Source organism: Somniosus microcephalus, chromosome 13 (genome assembly GCF_052327205.1).
Source record: "Somniosus microcephalus isolate GS21.2 chromosome 13, FLI_Smic_1.0, whole genome shotgun sequence".
Lineage (NCBI taxonomy): Eukaryota > Metazoa > Chordata > Chondrichthyes > Squaliformes > Somniosidae > Somniosus > Somniosus microcephalus.
In genome coordinates this window covers 196,053,561-196,075,204 of record NC_140999.1, presented here as the reverse complement: position 1 = coordinate 196,075,204, position 21,644 = coordinate 196,053,561, and the positions used below count along the sequence as shown (strand labels likewise).

The following is a 21,644-nucleotide window of genomic DNA, read 5'->3' as shown; positions in this document are numbered from 1 at the left end:
TGGTCCAGTTAAGTTTCTGGTTAATGGTGACCCCCAGGATGTTGATAGTGAGGGATTTGGCGATGGTAATGCCATTGAATGTCAAGGGGAGGTGGTTAGACTCTCGCTTGTTGGAGATAGTCATTGCCTGGCACTTCTGTGGCGCGAATGTTACCTGCCACTTATCAGCCCAAGCCTGAACGTCATCCAGGTCTTGTTGCATGCGGGCATGGACTGCTTCATTATCTGTGGAGTTGCAAATGGCACTGAACACTGTGCAGTCATCAGCGAACATCCCCATTTCAGACCTTATGTTGGAGGGAAGGTCATTGATGAAGCAGCTGAAGATGGTTGGGCCTGGGACACTGCCCTGAGGAACTCCTGCAGCAATGTCCTGGGGTTGTGATGATTGACTGTCAACCACCACAACCATCTTCCTTTGTGCTAGGTATAGAAACATAGAAGATAGGAGCAGGAGTAGGCCATTCGGCTCCTCGAGCCTGTTCCGCCATTTAATGAGATCATGGCTGATCATCCAAATTTAGTACCCTGTCCCTGCTTTCTCCCCACATCCCTTTAGCCTTAAGAAATATATCTAACTCCTTCTTGAATATATTTAATGAATTGGCCTCAACTGCCTTTTGTGGTAGAGAATTCCACAGGTTCACCACTCTCTAGGTGAAGAAATTCCTCCTCATCTCTGTCCTAAAAGGCTTACCCCTTATCTTTAGACTGTGACCCCTGGTTCTGGACTCCTCCGCCATTGGGAACATCCTTTCTGCATCTAGTCCTGTTAGAATTTTATAAGTTTCAATGAGATCCCCTCTCATTCTTCTAAACTCCAGCAAATATAAGCCCAATCGACCCAATCTCTCTTCATACGTCATTCCTGCCATCCCAGGTATCAGTCTGGTGAATCTTCGCTGCACTCCCTCCATGGCAAGAACATCCTTCCTCAGATAAGGCAACCAAAACTGCACACAATACTCAAGGTGTGGTCTCACCAAGGCCCTGTACAACTGCAGGAAGACAGCCTTGCTCCTGTACTCGAATCCTTTCGCTATGAAGGCCAACATACCATTTGCCTTCTTAACCGCCTGCTGCACCTGCATGCTTACCTTCAGCGACTGGTGCACAAGGACACCCAGGTCTCGTTGCACTTCCCCTTTTCCCAATCTATTGCCGTTCAGATAATAATCTGTCTTCCTGTTTGTGCCACCAAAGTGGATAACCTCGCATTTATCCACATTATACTACATCTGCCATGCATCTGCCCAATCACCCAACCTGTCCAAATCATACTGGAGTTTCTCTGCATCCTCCTCACAGCACACAGCCCACCCAGCTTTGTGTTGTCTGCAAACTTTGAGATATTACATCTAGTTCCCTTGTCTAGATCATTGATATATATTGTGAATAGCTGGGGCCCAAGGACCGATCCCTACGGTACCCCACTAGTCACTGCCTGCCACTCGGAAAAAGACCCGTTTATTCCAACTCTTTGCTTCCTGTCTGCCAACCAGTTCTCTATCCAAGTCAATACCTTGCCCCCAATCCCATGTGCTTTAACTTTACACGCTAATCTCTTATGCGGGACCTTATCGAAAGCCTCCTGAAAGTCCATATACACCACATCCACTGGTTCTCCCTTATCTATTCTACCAGTTACATCCTCAAAAAATGTCAGTAGTCAAGCATGATTCACCTTTTGTAAATCCATGTTGACTTTGTCCGATCCTGTCACTGTTTTCCAAGTGCTCTGTTATTACATCTTTTATAATGGACTCTAGCATTTTCCCCACTTCCGATGTCAGGCTTACCGGCCTATAATTCCCTGTTTTCTCTCTCCCACCTTTTTTAAATAGTGGGGTTACATTAGCTACCCTCCAATCTGTTCGAGGCTCGAGGGGCCGATTGGCCTACTCCTGCTCTTATCTTCTATGTTTCTATGCTGATATGGATCATCCATTCGGCACTAATGGCTGAAATTGGTTGCAAACGCTTCAGCCTTGTCTTTTGCACTCACTTGCTGGGCTCCACCATCATTGAGGATGGGGATATTATTGGAGCCTCCTCCCGTTAGTTGTTTAATGGTCCAAACTGGCAGTTATGTCCTTCAGAACTCGGCCAGCTCGGTCAGTAGTGGTGCTACCGAGCCACTCTTGGTGATGGACATTGAAGTTCCCCACCCAGAGTACATTCTGTGCCCTTGCTACTCTCGGTGTTTCTTCCAAGTGGTGTTCAACATGGAAGAGTACTGATTCATCAGTTGAGGGAGGGCGGTAGGTGGTAATCAGGTGGTTTCCTTCCCCGTGCATGACCTGAAGCCATGAGACATCATGGGGTCCGGAGTCAATGTTGAGGACTCCCAGGGCCACTCCTTCCCGACTGTATACCACTGTGCCGCCACCCCTGGTGGGTCTGTCCTGCCGGTGGGACAGGACATACCCAGGGATGGTGATGGAGGGGTTCGGGACATTGGCTGAAAGGTATGATTCTGTGAGTATGACTATGTCGGGCTGTTGCTTGACTAGTCTGTGGGACAGCTCTCCCAATTTTGGCGCAAATCCCCAGATGTTGGTGAGGAGGACTTTGCAGGGTCGACTGGGCTGGGTGTGCCGTTGCCGTGTCCGCAGCCGGTGCCGAGGTTGATGCCGGGTGGTCCGTCCGATTTCATTCTTATTATTTTATTTCGTAGTGGTTAGTTACAACTGAGTGACTTGCTAGGACATTTCAGAGGGCAGTTAAGAGTCAACCACATTGCTGTGAGTCTGGAGTCACATATAGGCCAGACCAGGTAAGGACGGCAGATTTCCTTCCCTAAAGGACATTAGTGAACCAGATGGGTTTTTACGACAATCCGATAGTTTCATGGTCACCCTTACTGATACTAGCTTTTTATTCCAGTTTTATTTAATTAACTGAATTTAAATTCCCCAGCTGCCGTGGCGGGACTTGAACTCACGTCACTGGATCATCAGTCCAGGCCTCTGGATTACTAGCCCAGTGACATTACCACTACGCTACCGTTTCTGTTCACGAGGGCTCTTCAAATGACTTATTTTGCTTTCTGCTTGGCGGTCTGCACAGAGCAGGAACAAACGGAGTGGACTTGAACAGAATGTTTGATTTGGGAATTTGGAGAAGAGTGGGAAGGAGTTGTTGCTTTTTGCCTACACTACTTGTTGTGCTTTGTGTTACAAGTAGATATTTAATTTCAGCAACCTTAACTTAATCTAGATCAAGTAAGTAGTCAAGAAACTACACTGTAAACTAAGTTACCTAATTGCAAATTTAATTAAATAAACCAGGGATGGCAGTGAGGGTGGTGTGCTGCAACTGCAGCATGTGGGAGTTTGTGGAGAGCATTGTGATCGCGGACAACCACGTTTGCAGTAAGTGCCTGCATCTTGAGGAACTTCAGCTCGAGAGTTTTTGAGCTGGACTCTGAGCTGCAGACATTGCGGGGCATCCGGGATGGGGAGAGTTACCTGGGCACTTTGATCCAGGAGGCAGTCACACCCCTTAGGTTAGGTAGTGGTACAGGTCTGGTTAGTGGTCAGGGACAGGAGGATGTGACTGCAACTCAGGCAGGTAACGGGATCCCAGGTGCAGAGCTGGAGGAGTCTCAGCCTTTGCATAGGGACAAACAGATTTTAGGTTTAAATGCGTGGCTCAGAGTGGTGTGGGAGGAAGGGGTTTCAGTTCATGGGGCCCTGGCACCAGTACTGGGGAAAGAGGGAGCTGTTCCGTTGGAACGGGCTCCACTTAAACTGGGCTGGGGCCAGTGTCCTGGCAAATCAAATAACTAGGGCAGTAGACAGGGCTTTAAACTAATGAAGGGGGTGGAAGGATTCAGGAAAGAGTAAATTTAAAAGCAGCAAGAGAAACGTCAAGGCCCTAGAGCAGAGTAGATGTTTTGGTAAAAATAAGCAGAGTGGGTCAGGAAGGGACGGAGAGAGTAACAAAGGTAATAGTGACTGAGGTGACATCAGGGAAAAAGAGAAATAAGTTAAAGCTAAAGGCACGATATCTGAATGCGCGAAGCATTCGCAACAAAATAGATGAATTAATAGCGCAGATAGAAATTAACAAGTTTGATCTAATAGCCATTACGGAGATGTGGTTGCAAAGTGGCCAAGGTTGGGAACTAAATATTCCAGGATACTTAACTTTTAGAAGAGATAGGCAAAATGGAAAAGGAGGAGGGGTAGCCCTGATAATAAAGGATGGGATAAAGACAGTAGAGAGAAAGGATCTTAGCTCCGATAATTAAGAAGTAGAATCAGTTTGGGTGGAGCTAAGAAACAGCAAGGGGCAGAAAACATTGGTGGGAGTTGTTTATAGGCCCCCAAACAGTAGTTGTAATGTAGGGCAGGGTATAAATCAGGAAATTAGAGGCACATGTAACAAGGGTAATACAGTGATCATGGGGGACTTTAATCTACATATAGACTAGGCAAACCAAATTTGCAGTAATAGTGTGGAGGACAAATTCATGGAATGTATGCAAGATAGTTTTCTGGATCAGTATGTTGAGGAACCAACTAGGGAACAGGCTATTTTAGATCAAGTATTGTGCAATGAGAAAGGGTTAATTAATAACCTTGTAGTAAAGGGGCCTTTAGGGAAGAGTGACCATAAAGTGATAGAATTTTATATTGCGTTTGAAAGTGATTTAGTTAAATCCAAAATTAGGCTCTTAAATCTAAACAAAGCAAATTCCGTAGGTATGAGGGGCGAGTTGGCTACGGTAGATTGGGAAACTACATTAAAAGGTATGACAGTAGAGAAGCTAGGGTTGCAAAATTCTGGGAATTTTTAAAAGAGGAAACTTTCCATGGGAATTTTTGGGAATTTTTGGGAATTTTGGGAATTTATGGGAATTTTGAGTTTTTTTGCACACTGATGGTTTTTGTCTCTGACCCTTATATTATCTTTGTCGTCAAAATAGACATACTGTTCCATACAAATAAAAACAGGCTTTCAAAACTTTATTTAGGTTATAATTTTGAACTTTATTGAACCCCCACAAAAAAGACCCATCTAAAATAAAATAAAAAGAGCGTCAGCTTATTTAGCCTGTAATTTGTCCTTATTTTGTCCCTTTGAGTCTTCTACTCCTCATTGCTCCTCCTGATTCTCTGGCTCTGATGTGTCCATTTCCTCCTCTGTGTCAGTGTCTAGCTGTGTGGTGGACACTTCTGTATCTGGCTCAATAAGTTGTAGGTTCGCCCGGATAGCCACCAGTTTCTCCACTCTCTTGTTAGTCAGCCTGTTGCGCACCTTTGTATGCGTATTCCCAAAAAGTGACCAGTTTCGTTCAGAGGCCGCTGATGAAGGTGAGATTTGGAGTATCACCGATGCAATAGGTGACAGGGCCTCAGATGCACAAAGTCCCTTCCACCAGGTATGTGCACTGATATGCTTGCATGATTCCCATATCCCATCCCCATTCCAAAGACCTTGCTTGGTAGAGAACTTTGCCAGACTTCCCAGAACTTTGCCCACATCCAGAGTTGAGATGGTGTGAGAGGGTAGAAATCACACTGTAAGCGCTGTTGATCTGTTCTCCAGAAAGTATTGGTCTCCCAACATGCTTTGGGTGCAGCATGAATCGGCTTGACACAAAATTCTTGACGCGTCTGTATGAATTGAACAATTGCCTTCTCCTCTGCTTTGAGCAGCAGGGATGTGGGTAGGGCAATGCTGATTTGTTCTTTTAAATCAGTAAAAAGCCTGAGAACATCTGACAAGACAGCGTCATCTCCTTCAATCTGAGCAATTGCAGATGCTACTGGTGAGAGTAGTTTAAGGCTGCTAACCACTCTCTCCCAAAACACATCATCCAGCAGTATTTTCTTGATGGTGGTTTCCATATCCCCAGACTGGGATATTGCCATTTCTTGCAGCGACTCCTTACCCTCCAGAAAGCTGTTGTACATTATGACAACACCACCCCATCTAGTGTTGTTGGGCAGCTTCAGTGTGGTGTTCTTGTTCTTTGTCATTTGCTTGGAGTTGTAGGTTGCTGCAACTACCTGTTTTCCCCTGACATACTTAACAACTTGCTTGGCTCTCTTGTACAGTGCTTCCATGGTTCTCAAACCCATGATGTCCTTGAGGAGCAGGTTAAGCCCATGAGCTGCGCACCCAATAGACGTAATATGAGGGTAGGCCTCCTCCACTTGAGCCCAAGCAGCCTTCGTATTCGCAGCATTGTCAGTAACTACTGCAAAGACCTTTTGTGATCCAAGATCGTTGATGACCGCTTTCAGCTCATCAGCAATGTATGTGCCTGTGTGTCTGTTGTCCTTCGTGTCTGTGCTCTTGAAGAACACTGGGAGAGGAGTGGAGACGATGTAGTTTATGATGCCCTCCCCTCGTACATTTGACCACCCATCTGAGATAACTGCAACACAGTCTGCCATCGCTATCGTTTTTGAGCTTTCCTTGGACTCTGTTATACTCAGCCTCCAGCAAATAAGTAGACAAAGCATGTCTGGTGGGAGGACAGTATGCAGGGCGAATAACATTGAAAAATCTCTTCCAGTACACATTGGCTGTGAGCATGAGGGGTGAGCCTGTTGCATATACAGCTCGAGCAAGGCACTCATTTGCATTCTTCTGGCTATGGTTATCCATTGTATCAAAGAACCTTCCAAGTGGGCCAGGAGTTGCTGATGATAAGGAGCCTGATGCTGAATGAGAACCATCATCTTCTTGAATGGAAGCAGAGGAACTCTGGGCTGACTGCTGTGAGCTTTGAGTGAAGTTGTTGCATTTGGATAAATGCTGCTGCATCTTTGTGGCATTCTTTACATATGGCTTTCTACAGTGTTTGCACATGTACACAGTCTTTCCATCTTTAATGCCTGGGGTAAAATGCTTCCACACATCCGACGGTAAACGTGGCATTGTTCTATGCAGAGAAATAAAGGGCATTCATCTCTGTGTCGAACTGCGGTCGATCAGCACGATTGCAACAGGGTGAGTACATTTTTGCTGATGCTCCATGTGATGGAAGCATGACCTGTACACACACGACGCTACATCACCAATAGTGTATTATTTTGTATATTTTAAATTGAAGGACAACAGAGTTCAACGAGTAACTGGTTTATTTGGTATAAAGTCTGATTTACTTACTGCATCATCACAACATCAGCAGAAAACAAAATGACTTCCCTCAGGACCCCTAACCTGGATCTTAAAAAAACTATAGCAGTCTTACATGCCTGCAGGCCAATCACAATTCGATATGCAAATATTACAAATATCACAGAATCACAGAAACCCCACAGTGCAGATAGAGGCCATTTCGGCCCATCGAGCGTGCACCGACACATATCCCACCCGATCCCCGTAACCCCTACACCAACACGTATCCCACCCTATCCCTGTAACCCCACGTATTTAATCCCCCTAACACTAAGGGTCAATTTATCATAGCCAATCAACCTAACCCGCACATCTTTGGACTGTGGGAGGAAACTGGAGCACCCGGAGAAAACCCACGCAAACACGGGGAGAATGTGCAAACTCCACACAGACAGTCGCCCGAGGCCGGATTCGAACCCGGGTCTCTGGCGCTGTGAGGCAACAGTGCTAACCACTATGCCACCGTGGGGCTAGAGGGAGCTAATCGCTCATCCACTCATCCAACCAATCAGGACACATTTGTTCACGGTCACACACAAAACTTATCATTATTAAAACAAGCCAAGTAAGAAGATAAACATATATTGATTAAGAAATTCTTTAATAATTAAGATTCCATCTCTGTTAGTAATTTTAAGAGAGGACCTGTGGGGGGGAAAAAAAAGAAAGAAATACAAAAAAAACAATATTATGCTAGCATGTGCTTTTTTGGGCAAAATTCCCAAAGTTCCCAAGCTAAACTTCCCGTGGAAAATTTCCGGAAATTTACCGGAAACTTTCCACCCCTTTGCAACCCTAAGAGAAGCAATGGCTAACATTTAAAGAATTAATGTATAATTTACAACAAATATACATTCCTTTAAGGCACAAAATCACAGGAAAAGTGGTCCAACCGTGGCTAACGAGGAAAATTAAAGCAGTGCCTCGATTTCAAAATTCTCATCCTTGTTTTCAAATCCCTCCATGGCCTCGCCCCCTCCCTATCTCTGTAATCTCCTTCAGTCCCACAATTACCCAAGATATCTGCACTCTTCTAATTCCGCTCTCTTGAGCATCCCTGATTCTAACCGCTCAACCTTTGGTGGCCGTGCCTTCTGTTGCCTAGGCCCTAAGCTCTGGAATTCCCTGCCTAAACCTCTCAGCCTCGCTACCTCTCTTTCCTCCTTTAAGACGCTTAAAACCTACCTCTTTGACCAGGCTTTTGGTCACCTGCCCTAATTTCGCCTTATGTGACTCGGTGTTAAATTTTTTGTCTTAAAATACTCCTGTGCAGCGCCTTGGGATTTTACTACGTTAAAGGTGCTATATAAATAAACGTCATTGTTGTTAAAGACAGTATTAGATCAAAGGAAGAGGCTTATAATGTTGCCAAAAAGAGCAGTAAGCCTGAGGATTGGGAGGATTTTAGAATTCAGCAAAGGAGGACCAAGAAATTGATAAAGAAAGGGAAAATAGAATATGAGAGAAAACTAGTGAGAGACATAAAAACAGACTGTAAAAGCTTCTATAGGTATGTAAGAAGGATGAGATTAGCGAAAGTAAATGTGGGTCCCTTACAGGCTGAGACAGGAGAAATTATAATGGGGAATAAGGAAATGGCAGAGAAATTAAACAAATACTTTGTGTCTATCTTCACGGAAGAAGACGCAAAAAACTTCCCGGAAATAGTGGAGAACCAAGGCTCTTGCGAGAATGAGGAACTGAAAGAAATTTAGTATTAGTAAAAAATAGTACTGGAGAAATTAATAGGACTGAAAGCCGATAAATCCCCTGGACCTGATGGCCTACATCCTAGGGTTTTGAAAGAGGTGGCGATAGAGATAGTGGATGCATTGATTGTCATTTTCCAAAATTCCATAGATTCTAGCACAATTCCCGCGGATTGGAAGGTAGTAAATGTAACCCCACTATTTAAGAAAGGAGAGAGAGAAAACGGGGAAACTACAGACCAGTTAGCCTGACATCAGTAGTAGGGAACATGCTAGAATCTACTATTAAGGACGTGGTAGCAGGGCACTTAGAAAATAATAATAGGATTGGGCAGAGTCAACACGGATTTATGAAAGGGAAATCGTGTTTGACGAATCTTAGAGTTTTTTGAGGTTGTAACTATCAGAATAGATGAGAGGGAAGCAGTGGATGTGTATATGGATTTTCAGAAGGCATTCGATAAGGTGCCACACAAGAGGTTATTAAAATTAGGGCCCATGTGATTGGGGGTAATATACTAGCATAGACTGAGGATTGGTTAACAGACAGAAAACAGAGAGTAGGAATAAACGTTCATTTTCGGGTTGGCAGGCTGTAACTAGTGGGGTACCGCAAGGATTAGTGCTTGGCCCTCAGCTATTGACAATCTACATCAATGATTTGGATGAGAAGACCAAATGTAATCTATCCAAGCTTGCTGATGATACAAAGCTGGGTGGGAATGTAAGTTGTGAGGAGGATGCAGGGAGGCTTCAAGGGGATATAGACAGGCTAAGTGAGTGGGCAAGAACATGGCAAATGCAATATAATGTGGAGAAATGTGAAGTTATCCACTTTGGTAGGAAAAATAGAAAAGCAGAGTATTTCCTAAATGGTGAAAGATTGGGGAATGCAGATGCTCAAAGGGACCTGGGTGTCCTTGTACATGAGTCACTGAAAGTGAATGTGCAGGTGCAGCAAGCCATTAGGAAGGCAAATGGTATGCTGGCCTTCATTACAAGAGGATTTGAGTACAGGAGTAAAGAAGTCTTACTCCAATCATATAGGGCCTTGGTGAGACCACACCTGGAGTATTGTGGACAGTTTTGGTCTCTTTACCTAAGGAAGGATATACTGGCCATAGAGGGAGTGCAACGAAGGTTCACCAGACTGGTTCCTGGGATGGGGGGATTGTCCTATGAGGAGAGATTGAGTAGACTAGGCCTATATTCCCTAGCGTTTAGAAGAATGAGACGTGATCTCATTGAAACATACAACATTTTGACAGGGTAGATGCAGGGAGGGTGTTTCCCCTGGCTGGGGCGTTTAGAACCAGGGGTCACAGTTTCAGAATAAGGGGTCGGCCATTTAGGACTGAGATGAGAAATGTCATCACTTGGCGCGGTGTGAATCTTTGGAATTCTCTACCCCAGAGGGCTGTGGAGGCTCAGTCATTGGGTATATTCAAGACCGAGATTGATAGATTTTTGAATATTAATAGAATCGAGAGATATGGGGAGAGTGCAGAAAAGTGGAGATGAGGTAGAAGATCAGCCATGATCATATTGAACGGCGGGGCAGGGTCGAGGGGCCAAATGGCCGACTCCTGCTCCTAGTTCTTATATTCTATGTTTCTAATTTCACTGAGGCCCAGTGATTTGCATAAACTTTTCTGGGACAGAATTAAGAATTAGCACAGGACTGAAAAACATATCATTGATTCAGCAACATCTGTATAAGTTGGCAGTGGATTTAGAAGTCTTCACATTCCACATACTTGCGCTCGATGGTCCAGAGTCGTTACTGCTGAGCCCAGTGGTTTCCCAGGGAAGACAATTCTGTTTGAGCAGCTTGTTGGGAATCGTGCGTTTACTGCATTGTAACGCTGGTAAGTGCTTATATTGTAGAGCAGAGCCAGTGTCCGAGTTGTAACATGCTACCAGGAATCCCTCGGATACAGTGCTTGAGGCAATCCTTTAGTGCCGTGAAACAGCACTTGAGATAGTGAAGTCATTTTGGTTCATTTTTGCTGCAGAGTCTGATCTTGGATTATTTTAGTTAAAGTTGTAGTCTGGCTGGGGAAAAGCACATGAGTGGAAAATGAATTGGGAATGACAGCCAAGCTGGGCCCAGGAGTTACTGAAATTTATCGGGTTTTGATGCTTTTAATTAAACGTGCCACCTGCTTTTGGGCTCTGTCTCTGCTGTGGTGGGTGGTCTGGGGGTGGTCTCACCTGTTACTCTGCAGGTAATGGTGTGGGTCTCACGCATGCAGTGTTGGCTTTGGCTCAGTGGTAGAGCTCTCGTCTCTGAGTCAGCAGGTTGTGGGTTCATGACCCAGATTCAGAGCACATAATCCAGGCTGATACTTCGGTGCAGTACTGAGGGAGTGCTGCACTGTCTGATGTGCCGTCTTTCAGATGAGATGTTAAACTGAGTCCCCATTTTCCCCCTTAGGTGGATTTAAGAGCAGGGGAGTTCTCCCTGGTGTCCTGGCCAATAGTTATCCCTCAACCAACATCACTGAAACAGATTATCTGGTCACTTTTGCTGTTTGTGGGACCTTGGCAACTGCGCTTCCTACATTGCAACAATGAATACGCTTCAGAAATACTTTATTGGCTGTAAAGTGCTTTGGGATGTCCTCGGGGTGTGACTACATAAATATAGGTTTGTTCTTTCTTCAGTATACAGTTGGTACAATCTTCCTTTGTTTCAGCTCCTACCTACACTGCAAATGGGCCACGGTGGAGGAGCTGCAGAAAGACAAAAGGATTCACCAGAAGATCAAACGTTTCCGGACCAAACGGGCCCAGATGAAGAACCTTTTTGTTGAGGTAAAGAGGATGGCTGGAGAGCAGTTGGTTGTTTACCAGGCTGCGTGTTTGAGTGGTTCATGAACGTAAAGAGGATAGCCTGGCTGTGGGGTACGACAATAACCACAACAACTTCTATTTATATAGCGCCTTTAACGTAGTAAAGCGATTAATTAGCAATCTTGTTGTGCGAGGCCCCTTGGGGTGGAGCGATCATAATATGATAGAATTCTTCACTAAGATGGAGAGTGAAGTATTTGACTCAGAGACTAGGGTCCTGAATTTAAATAAAGGAAACTACGATGGTATGAGGCGCGAGTTGGCTAGGATGGATTGGGGAACGTTACTTAAAGGGTTGACGGTGGATAGGCAATGGCAAACAAACATTTAAAGATCGCATGGATGAACTACAGAATTTGCTCATCCCTGCTTGGCATAAAAATAAAACAAAAAAGATGACTCAACAAAGGAAATTAGGGATAGCATAAGATCCAAGGAGAGGACTTATAAATTGGCCAGAAAAAGCAGCAAACCTGAGGATTGGGAGCAGTTTAGGATTCAGCAAAGGAGGACAAAGGGATTAATTAAGAGGGGGAAAATAGAGTATGAAAGTAAGCTTGCAGGGAACATAAAAACTGACTGAAAAAGCTTCTATAGATATGTGAAGAGAAAAAGATTGGTGAAGTCAAGCGTAGGTCCCTTGCAGTCAGAATCAGGGGAATCTATAATGGGGAACAAAGAAATGGCAGACCAATTAAATACATACTTTGGTTCTGTCTTCACAAAGGAGGACACAAATAACCTCCCAGAGATGTCGGGGAGCATAGGGTCTAATGAGAGGGAGGAACTGAATGAAATCTGTATTTGTAGGGAAATGGTGTTAGGGAAATTGACGGGATTGAAGGCCGATAAATCCCCAGGGCCTGATAATCTACATCCTAGGGTACTTAAGGAAGTGGCCCTAGAAATAGTAGATGCATTGCTGGTCATCTTCCAAAATTCTATAGACTCTGGAACAGTTCCCATGGATTGGAGGGTAGCTAATGTTACCCCACTATTCAAAAAAGGTGGTAGAGAGAAAACGGGGAATTATAGACCGGTAAGCCTGACTTTGGTAGTGGGGAAAATGCTAGAGTCCATTATAAAAGATGTAATAGAGCACTTGGAAAACCGTGACAGGATCGAACAAAGTCAACATGGATTCACAAAAGGTAAATCGTGCTTGACTATTCTACTGGAATTTTTTGAGGATGTAACTGGTAGAATAGATAAGGGAGAACCAGTGGATGTGGTGTATTTGGACTTTCAGAAGGCTTTCGATAAGGTCCCGCATAAGAGATTAGCGTGTAAAGTTAAAGCACAAGGGATTGGGGGTAAGGTACTGACTTGGATAGAGCACTGGTTGGCAGACAGGAAGCAAAGAGTTGGAATAAACGGATCTTTTTCCGAGTGGCAGGCAGTGACTAGTGGGGTACCGCAGGGATCGGTGCTAGGACCCCAGCTATTCACAATATATATTAATGATCTAGACGAGGGAACTAGATGTAATATCTCCAAGTTTGCAGACGACACAAAGCTGGGTGGGCGTGTGTGCTGTGAGGAGGATGCCGAGAAACTCCAGTATGATTTGGGCAGATGGGTGAACGGGACTTGGTGCAAGTTAGGACATGGGCAGCCGAGATTTGGATGACATCAAGTTTACGTAGGGTAGAACGTGGGAGGCCAGCCAGGAGTGCGTTGGAATAGTCAAGTCGAGAGGTAACAAAGGCATGGATGAGGGTTTCAGCGGCAGGTGAGGTGAGGCAAGGGCGGAGACGGGCGATGTTACGGAGGTGGAAGTAGGCAGTCTTTGTTATGCTGCGGATATATGGTCGGAAGCTCATTTCAGGGTCAAATATGACACCGAGGTGGTTCAGCCTCAGACAGATGTTACGGAGAGGGATGGACTCTGGCTAGGGAACGGAGTTTGTGGCGGCGACTGAAAACAATGGCTTCGGTCTTCCCAATATTTAATTGGAGAAAATTTCTGCTCATCCAGAACTGGATGTCGGACAAGCAGTCTGACATTCAGAGACCGTGGAGGGGTTGAGAGAAGAGGCAGTGAGGTAGAGCTGGGTGTCGTCAGCGTACATGTGGAAACTGACTCTGTGTTTTCGGATAACAACAGAAAATGCTGGAAAAACTCAGCAGGTCAGGCAACATCCGTGGAGAGAAATTTCAGTTGACGTTTCGGGTCGAACCCTTCTTCAAAACTGGAAAGAAAAGAAAATAGATCGAAGGCAGGGCTGCGATCGGACAAAAGAAGTAAAAGAAACAAAAGAAGTAAAAGAGACAATAAAAGGTATTCGAAGCTAGACGAGATGGTAATAGGCTGAGATTAGGTGTGAAGTGTACTGGCAGGGCAAGAGATAGTGAGAGAGAAACAAAAGGAAAGGGGGGGGAAAAGGAGTGGAAAAATTACAAGTAAAAATGTAATGGGGGCCGAGGTTATGATCTGAAATTGTTAAACTCGACATTGAGTCTGGAAGGCTGCAGAGTGCCTAATCGGAAGATGAGGTGCTGTTCCTCGAGTTTACATTGAGCTTCCGTGGAACAATACAAGAGGCCAAGGACGGTGAGGTCCGAGTGGGAATGGAGCGGTGAATTAAAATGACAGGCGACTGGAAGCTCGGGGCCAAGGGGCAGCATGTAGATGAGAAATAGGAGGGGGCCAAGGATAGATCCTTGGGGGACACCAGAGGTAACGATGCGGGAGCGGGAAGAGAAACCGTTGCAGGTGATTCTCTGGCTATGATTAGATAGATAAGAATGGAACCAGGCGAGTGCAGTCCCACCCAGCTGGACGACGGCGGAGAGCCGTTGGAGTAGGATGGAGTGGTCAACCGTGTCAAAGCTGCAGACAAGTCAAGAAGAACGAGGAGGGATAGTTTACCTTTGTCACAGTCACAAAGGATGTCATGTGTGCCTTTGATGAGAGCTGTTTTGGTACTGTGGAGGGGCGGAAACCTGATTGGAGGGATTCAAACATGGAATTGCGGGAAAGATGTGCATGGATTTGGGAGGCGACAACACATTCAAGGACTTGGAGAAAAAAGGGAGGTTGGGGATGGGGCGGTAGTTTGCAAGGATGGAGGGGTCAAGGGTTGTTTTTTTTGAGGAGAGGGGTGATGCCGGCAGATTTGAGGGAGAGGGGGCCAGTACCTGAGGAGAGAGAACCGTTAACAATGTCAGCTAACATAGGAGCCAGAAAAGGAAGTTGGGTGCTGGGGTAATCACACGGAGAACACCCACTCTTCAACAGCAGCATTACAGGGTGTAAGGCTGCTGGGACTGAGGTTAAATTGCTGAAGACTGCTGTTAGTGGCCTTGGGTTCAGAATATTACTACGGTGCTTTTATTTCCAGCGACTCTCGGCCCACATTGAAGGATGTCTTGACCCCACCCCCCCCCCCCACAAATGGGTGGGTTTCGGCACTTACTGGCCTCTTGACGTGATGGCAGTGAAGACTTTTTATTGTTGCTCCCCCACCCCGAGTCTGCTGCTGGAGTTAGTGTTGGTCCATTAAGTTTCAGCTGCTTGCATCATCGTGTAAGCATGGGCCGTGTGGTGACTGTGGGAGCTTGGCAGCAATTCCCAACCCTGCCACTTCATTTATTTTTAAATTGAAGAATCTTTGATGTTGGGGTTCCTCTGGTCTCCTGTTGGAGGCTAATTCAGAGAATGAACAGCGTGCAATGAAGACTGACTCATCGACTGACTCCCACTTTAGCCCCCAATAGACCTTCAGGACAGCACTGAACCTGGAAAGGCAGTGGGCAAAGGTCAGTTAAGTGTAACAGTGCCTTCACTTGCCCCTTGAGGGGGGAGTTCACTCCCTTTTTACATTGTTCCTCAAGTTATAAAGATCCTATGGCCTAACTCAAAGAGCAGCTTCTGGTCAACACTTCATCCTCAACCAGCATCAACTGATCATTATTTAATTGCTGCAATCTTCCTGTGCACAAAATGGCTGCTTATAATATCTCTGCACTTCAAAGTAATTCATTGCATGTATGTTTGAGAGATGTGATAAGGTGCTGTCTTAATGCATCTCCTCGCCATCTAAGTTTTGAAGTGCATTGACTGGGCAAAGGCAGCACCTATTCTGTGCCAGCAATATCTCACAAACGGCAGTGGAGTGAATGACCAGTTAATCTGGTGTTGATTGAGGGAGGAATGTTGCACCCAGCATATTGTGTCCAGCTGTGGGCACGGTTCTTATAAAGAGAAGCAGCGGAAAGCAGAAGAGAAGGGCAACGTGAAGATCTGAAGAGTGAGGAAGATAAATGGATCGCAGTTGGCAAAAAGATCGGAGAGCGTTGCCGAGAATGGGCTGAGGTCTTCAGAATAGTTCATTGAACTGATAATGTGGGGGGTAGAGTATTCGTGCTAAAGCAGAATCACAAGATGGGTGATGAAGCCCATTTTAGCTCGTGCATCGAGAATGAACCTACAGTCCTGTCCCCGTCTCTTCCCGCTAATCAATGCATCCAGGCTTTTGCTTCCCACTCTCCTACTCGGAAGTGTGTTTCCATAGGTCGATCACTCTTCATTTGATGAACTTCCTGATATTGATCTGAAATTTCCCCGGGCTGGTTTGAATCTGAAGCTGAGAGAATTGGAGGGTGCGATTATTAACTAAAGCCAGGAACTTAACGTCACCTGAGCTCTAAGGTGCTGCTGTTTTAAAATTGGGTTTCAAAGATTCTAAGGGGTGAGTAGTTGTGCATTTTTGTAGTAAATATGAATGAATTATGGCAAGCATAAATTTAAAAAGTATGAATTAAAATTTTTGCAAGAAAAATCAGCCTTTTGACCTTAAATCTTGTGTAAAGTATTCCACCCAATGCCCCAAATACCAGTACAATTGAAGTGTTAAAAAAAGGCGGTGAATCAATTCCTGATTGGGCTTATTGTGGATGAATGTAGGCTTGGGGGGGGGGGGGGGGCGGCGAGGAACAGTGTAAATTTTTAGGGTTGATATCAGGAAATTCTTCACAGTAACGGACTCTGTTAGTGGAGGCTGAAACCTTGGAATCACTTGAGATGTAATTGGATGCTGCACTTTGGGGGTGGGGGGGTGCTTGTTGGGTCATTGTAGATGGATGGGCTGAATGGCTCCCCTCATCCATAATTATTCATAGAAACATAGAAGATAGGAGCAGGAGTCGGCCATTCGGCCCCTCGAGCCTGCTCCACCATTCAATGCGATCATGGCTGATCATCCAAATTCAGTACCCTGTCCCTGCCTTCTCCCCATACCCCTTGATCCCTTTAGCCTTAAGAAATATATCCAACTCCTTCTTGAATATATTTAATGGATTGGCCTCAACTGCCTTCTGTGGTAGAGAATTCCACAGGTTCACCACTCTCTGGGTGAAGAAATTCCTCCTCATTTCTGTCCTTAATGGCCTACCCCTTATCCTTAGACTGTGACCCCTGGTTCTGGACTCCCCGACCATCGGGAACATCCTTCCTGCATCTAGTCTGTCCAGTCCTGTCAGAATTTTATAAGTTTCAATGAGATCCCCTCTCATTCTTCTAAACTCCAGCGAGTACAAGCCCAATCGACCCAATGTCTCCTCGTACATCATTCCTGCCATCCCAAGTATCAGCCTGGTGAATCTTCGCTGAACTCTTTCCATGGCAAGAACGTCCTTCCTCAGATAAGGCGACCAAAACTGCACACCATACTCGAGATGTGGTCTCACCAAGGCCCTGTACAACTGCAGCAAGACATCCTTGTTCCTGTACTCAAACCCTCTCGCTACGAAGGCCAACATACCATTTGCCTTCTTAACCGCCTGCTGCACCTGCATGCTTACCTTCAGCGACTGGTGCACAAGGACACCCAGGTCTCGTTGCACTTCCCCTTCTCCCAATCTATTGCCATTCAGATAATCTGCCTTCCTGTTTTTGCCACCAAAGTGGATAACCTCGCATTTATCCACGTTATATTGCATCTGCCATGCTTTTGCCCAATCACCCAACCTGTCCAAATCATCCTGGAGTTTCTCGGCATCCTCCTCACAGCACACGCCCACCCATTCTGTGATCAAGTGCTGAATTGGGAGCTGGACGGTGGAGTGAGGTGAACAGGCTTTCTCATTCCTACATTCTTGTGTTTTTGACTCTTTCAGCTGTTAAGATTGATGCTCGAGGGAGAGAGGCTAGAGAACGCAGTGAGAGAATGCCAGAATAGCGCTGTGGTGTCATCCACGGGTTGCTGTGGCAGCAAAGGGTTTTATTAAATACTGGGTGTAGTCTTTCCATTTCAGTCAATTAAAATTTAAAAACTGCTCTGAAAATATCCCAGCTCTCCGCCCATCTGAGGCCAGTGCATGTTGGAAGTGGCTCTTTTCAAGAAGTGTACTAGCCTACTGGGCCAATGAGTTGTAAGCATACAAGCTCAAGACAGCCTCTGCAACTTGCTGCCCCGGGCACAGAACTCTCTACATGTGGTAACAGATGGTACGGTGGATCTTGGCTGGTTCTGCCCTGCCTTCTGGAACATTCTCCTCAACTCTCCCACAATACTGAATCACTGCCCACCTTCAAAATCCTCCCCCAAATCTACCTCCTCCATCACGCTTCCAGTCACATCTTTGACTGTTCTCCCTATCCCTCTTGGTGTCCCTTCCCCAATGGAAGCATCTTGGACTGTTCTGCTAACTGTGCGGTGTAAATACAGGCTGTGGCAGGGAACTGCGGAGTGCTTGAAAAGGAATGTTAAAACTATAAACTTAATAACTGTTCATAAACTTCTGATGAGGGTTGCATGTGGCAAGGCATCCAGTCCATCACTGACTACAAGGGCAAAAACACCAGCCCCCCGGTTAGCGATGCCTCCCTTCCGGAGGAGCTTAACAACTTCTACGCTCGCTACGACAGGGAGCCGGCTACCAAAGCCTGGCCACCCCTGGAAGACCAGGTGCTCACTCTGTCGACCTCCGACGTAAGGGGTGTTCTACGCGGAGTGAACACACGAAAGGCTGCTGGACCGGATAGCATCCCTGGACAGGTACTCAAGGAATGTGCTGATCAGCTGGCTGATGTCTTCACCGCCATCTTCAATCTGTCATTGGCCCAGGCAGTAGTCCCTACATGCTTCAAGACTGCTACCATTATTCCTGTGCCAAAACAAACGGCTGTGACGTGCCTGAACGACTATCGACCTGTCGCACTCACACCCATTATAATGAAGTGTTTCGAGAGACTGGTCCTGGCTCACATCAAAGCCAGTGTTCCCGCCTCTCTTGACCAACACCAGTTTGCCTATCGTGCAAACGGATCAACGGAGGATGCAATCACAACTGCTCTACACTCGGCGCTGAATCACTTCGATGGTAAGGAGACCTACATCAGAATGCTGTTCATAGACTACAGCTCAGCATTCAATACTATCGTCCCCAACAAGCTGGCCACCAAACTCCAAACTCTTGGCCTGAACACTTCCCTCTGCAACTGGACCCTGGACTTCCTAACAAACAGACCCCAGTCTGTCAAATTAGGTAACCACACCTCCCCCCCCCCCCCCCCCGACCCCCCGACCCTGAACACGGGGGCCCCACAAGGATGTGTGCTGAGCCCCCTCCTCTACTCCCTCTTCACCCACGACTGTGTGGCTGTTCATGGTTCCAACACCATCATCAAGTTTGCAGATGATACCACGGTAGTAGGCCAGATCACCAACAACGATGAGTCAGCCTACAGGGAGGAGGTCCAGCATCTCGTGAAGTGGTGCGCCGATAACAACCTGGCCCTTAACATCAAGAAAACCAAAGAAATCATTGTGGACTTCAGGAAGTCTAAAGGCAGAAGTCACACCCCCATCCACATCAATGGGGCTGTGGTGGAAAGGGTGGACAGCTTTAAGTTCCTCGGAGTCCACATCACGGAAGACCTCTCCTGGTCCCTCAATACCTCCTCTCTGGTGAAGAAGGCCCAGCAGCGCCTACATTTCCTAAGGAGGCTGAAGGGATGTAACCTGTCACCCCTGATCCTCTCTAACTTTTACCGCTGCACAATAGAGAGCATCCTGACGAACTGTATCACAGTATGGTATGGCAGCTGTAGCTACTATGACCGGAAAGCCCTGCAGCGGGTAGTCAAAACTGCCCAACGCATTACCGGCACCCGGCTACCGACCATAGAGCACATATACCAGAAACGCTGTTTACGGAGGTCGCGGTCCATCATCAAAGACCCTACCCACCCCAGCCACAGTCTGTTCGCCCTCCTGCCATCTGGGAGACGCTACAGATGCATTCGCACCCGTACGACCAGATTTAGGAACAGCTTCTTTCCCAGGGCTGTCATCCTACTGAACTCCACAAATAAACTCTAAAGCCTGCACATCTGCCAATGCACTTTATTATGGTTATGTTTATGTTAAATGTATTACAAGCCAAATGTATGTTGAATGTTTAAATGTCTTAATCTAAATGTACACTCTTGGGAGCCGCAAGCCTACATTTCGTTGTACTGCACTTGTGCACTAACAATGACAATAAAAGTTGATTTGATTTTCAAGAGCCCTACTGATCACCAAACAGGAAATGTGTTTCGGTAGATTTGCCCATTCATTTCTTGCAGAACTGTTAACAGGAGCTCATTTGCTCTCTGTTTAATCGCATGCACACGAGGGTCAGAAGAGAGTCATTTCTCGTGAATCGTCTCCCAGTAGGCGCCGCCCCAGTGGGACCCTCCCTTCCCGCCCCGCCCCTCCCCTCGGGAGAGGAGAGGAGTGAAGTGGAATGAGATAAAGATGGAAGATAAATATTGGGAGCTGCTCTTCTGCAATTCCCTTCACAACTGTCTCCATATTTGTTCAAAATTATTGCTTGTCGTCTTAACTCATCCAGCTGTACAAAGGCAGCAATTAAAACAAAAGGGAAATTGTTGTCATTAATTTGTGTCTTTGCTCTTGATCCGTTTAATTTGTTTTCTTAACCTTGCTCCTGCCGACAAGGTGAGTTTGATTAAGTCAGGACAAATTAGAGTGCTGACCCCAGAGTGTCAAATCTTTATTCTATAAATTCAATTAATAAAATGCTTCGGGAGCATGAAGTGAATTTCAAACAACTTGTTTATTTTTTTGATTGCTTATCCCAATATTTAAACCTACACCAAACACTTTAAATGGAGCGTAACAATATTTCCACTCAATTAGCATCAATTAGCATGCAAATAAAAAGGTCCAAATAAATTTAGCTCTTGTGTGTGCGGCTAGTGTGGTAACAGGGGAAGTAACATGCGCCGTGTGTCAGAGTAATGTGTGCCTTATGCCAATGGGGAGTGACTTGCGGCGTGTGTCAGTGGGGAGTGACTTGCGGCGTGTGTCAGTGGGGAGTGACTTGCGGCGTGTGTCAGTGGGGAGTGACTTGCGGCGTGTGTCAGTGGGGAGTGACTTGCGGCGTGTGTCAGTGGGGAGTGACTTGCGGCGTGTGTCAGTGGGGAGTGACTTGCGGCGTGTGTCAGTGGGGAGTGACTTGCGGCGTGTGTCAGTGGGGAGTGACTTGCGGCGTGTGTCACTGGGGAGTGACTTGCGGCGTGTGTCACTGGGGAGTGACTTGCGGCGTGTGTCAGTGGGGAGTGACTTGCGGCGTGTGTCAATGGGGAGTGACTTGCGGCGTGTGTCAATGGGGAGTGACTTGCGGCGCGTGTCAATGGGGAGTGACTTGTGGCGCGTGTCAATGGGGGAGTGACTTGCGGCTTGTGTCAATGGGGAGTGACTTGCGGTGTGTCAATGGGGAGTGACTTGCGGCGTGTGTCAATGGGGGAGTGACTTGCGGCGTGTGCCAGTGGGGAATGACTTGCGGTGTGTCAATGGGGAGTGACTTGTGGCGCGTGTCAATGGGGAGTGACTTGCGGCGCGTGTCAATGGGGAGTGACTTGCGGCGCGTGTCAATGGGGAGTGACTTGCGGCGTGTCAATGGGGAGTGACTTGCGGCGCGTGT

At 46.3% G+C, this 21,644-nt stretch overlaps 1 protein-coding gene across 3 annotated transcripts in view; it reads left to right on the top strand.

Annotated features, from left to right (window-relative positions):
- The window catches only part of LOC147108949 (ATP-dependent chromatin remodeler CHD6-like), a 135,654-nt gene that overhangs the window by 98,971 nt on the left and 15,039 nt on the right, over window positions 1–21,644 (top strand). For all 3 annotated transcript variants that reach the window (XM_086005935.1, XM_086005934.1, XM_086005936.1), the window contains one exon: window positions 11,549–11,666. In XM_086005935.1, the coding sequence (XP_085862061.1) occupies window positions 11,549–11,666 (118 nt within the window). The remainder of the gene's footprint in view (window positions 1–11,548; window positions 11,667–21,644) is intronic.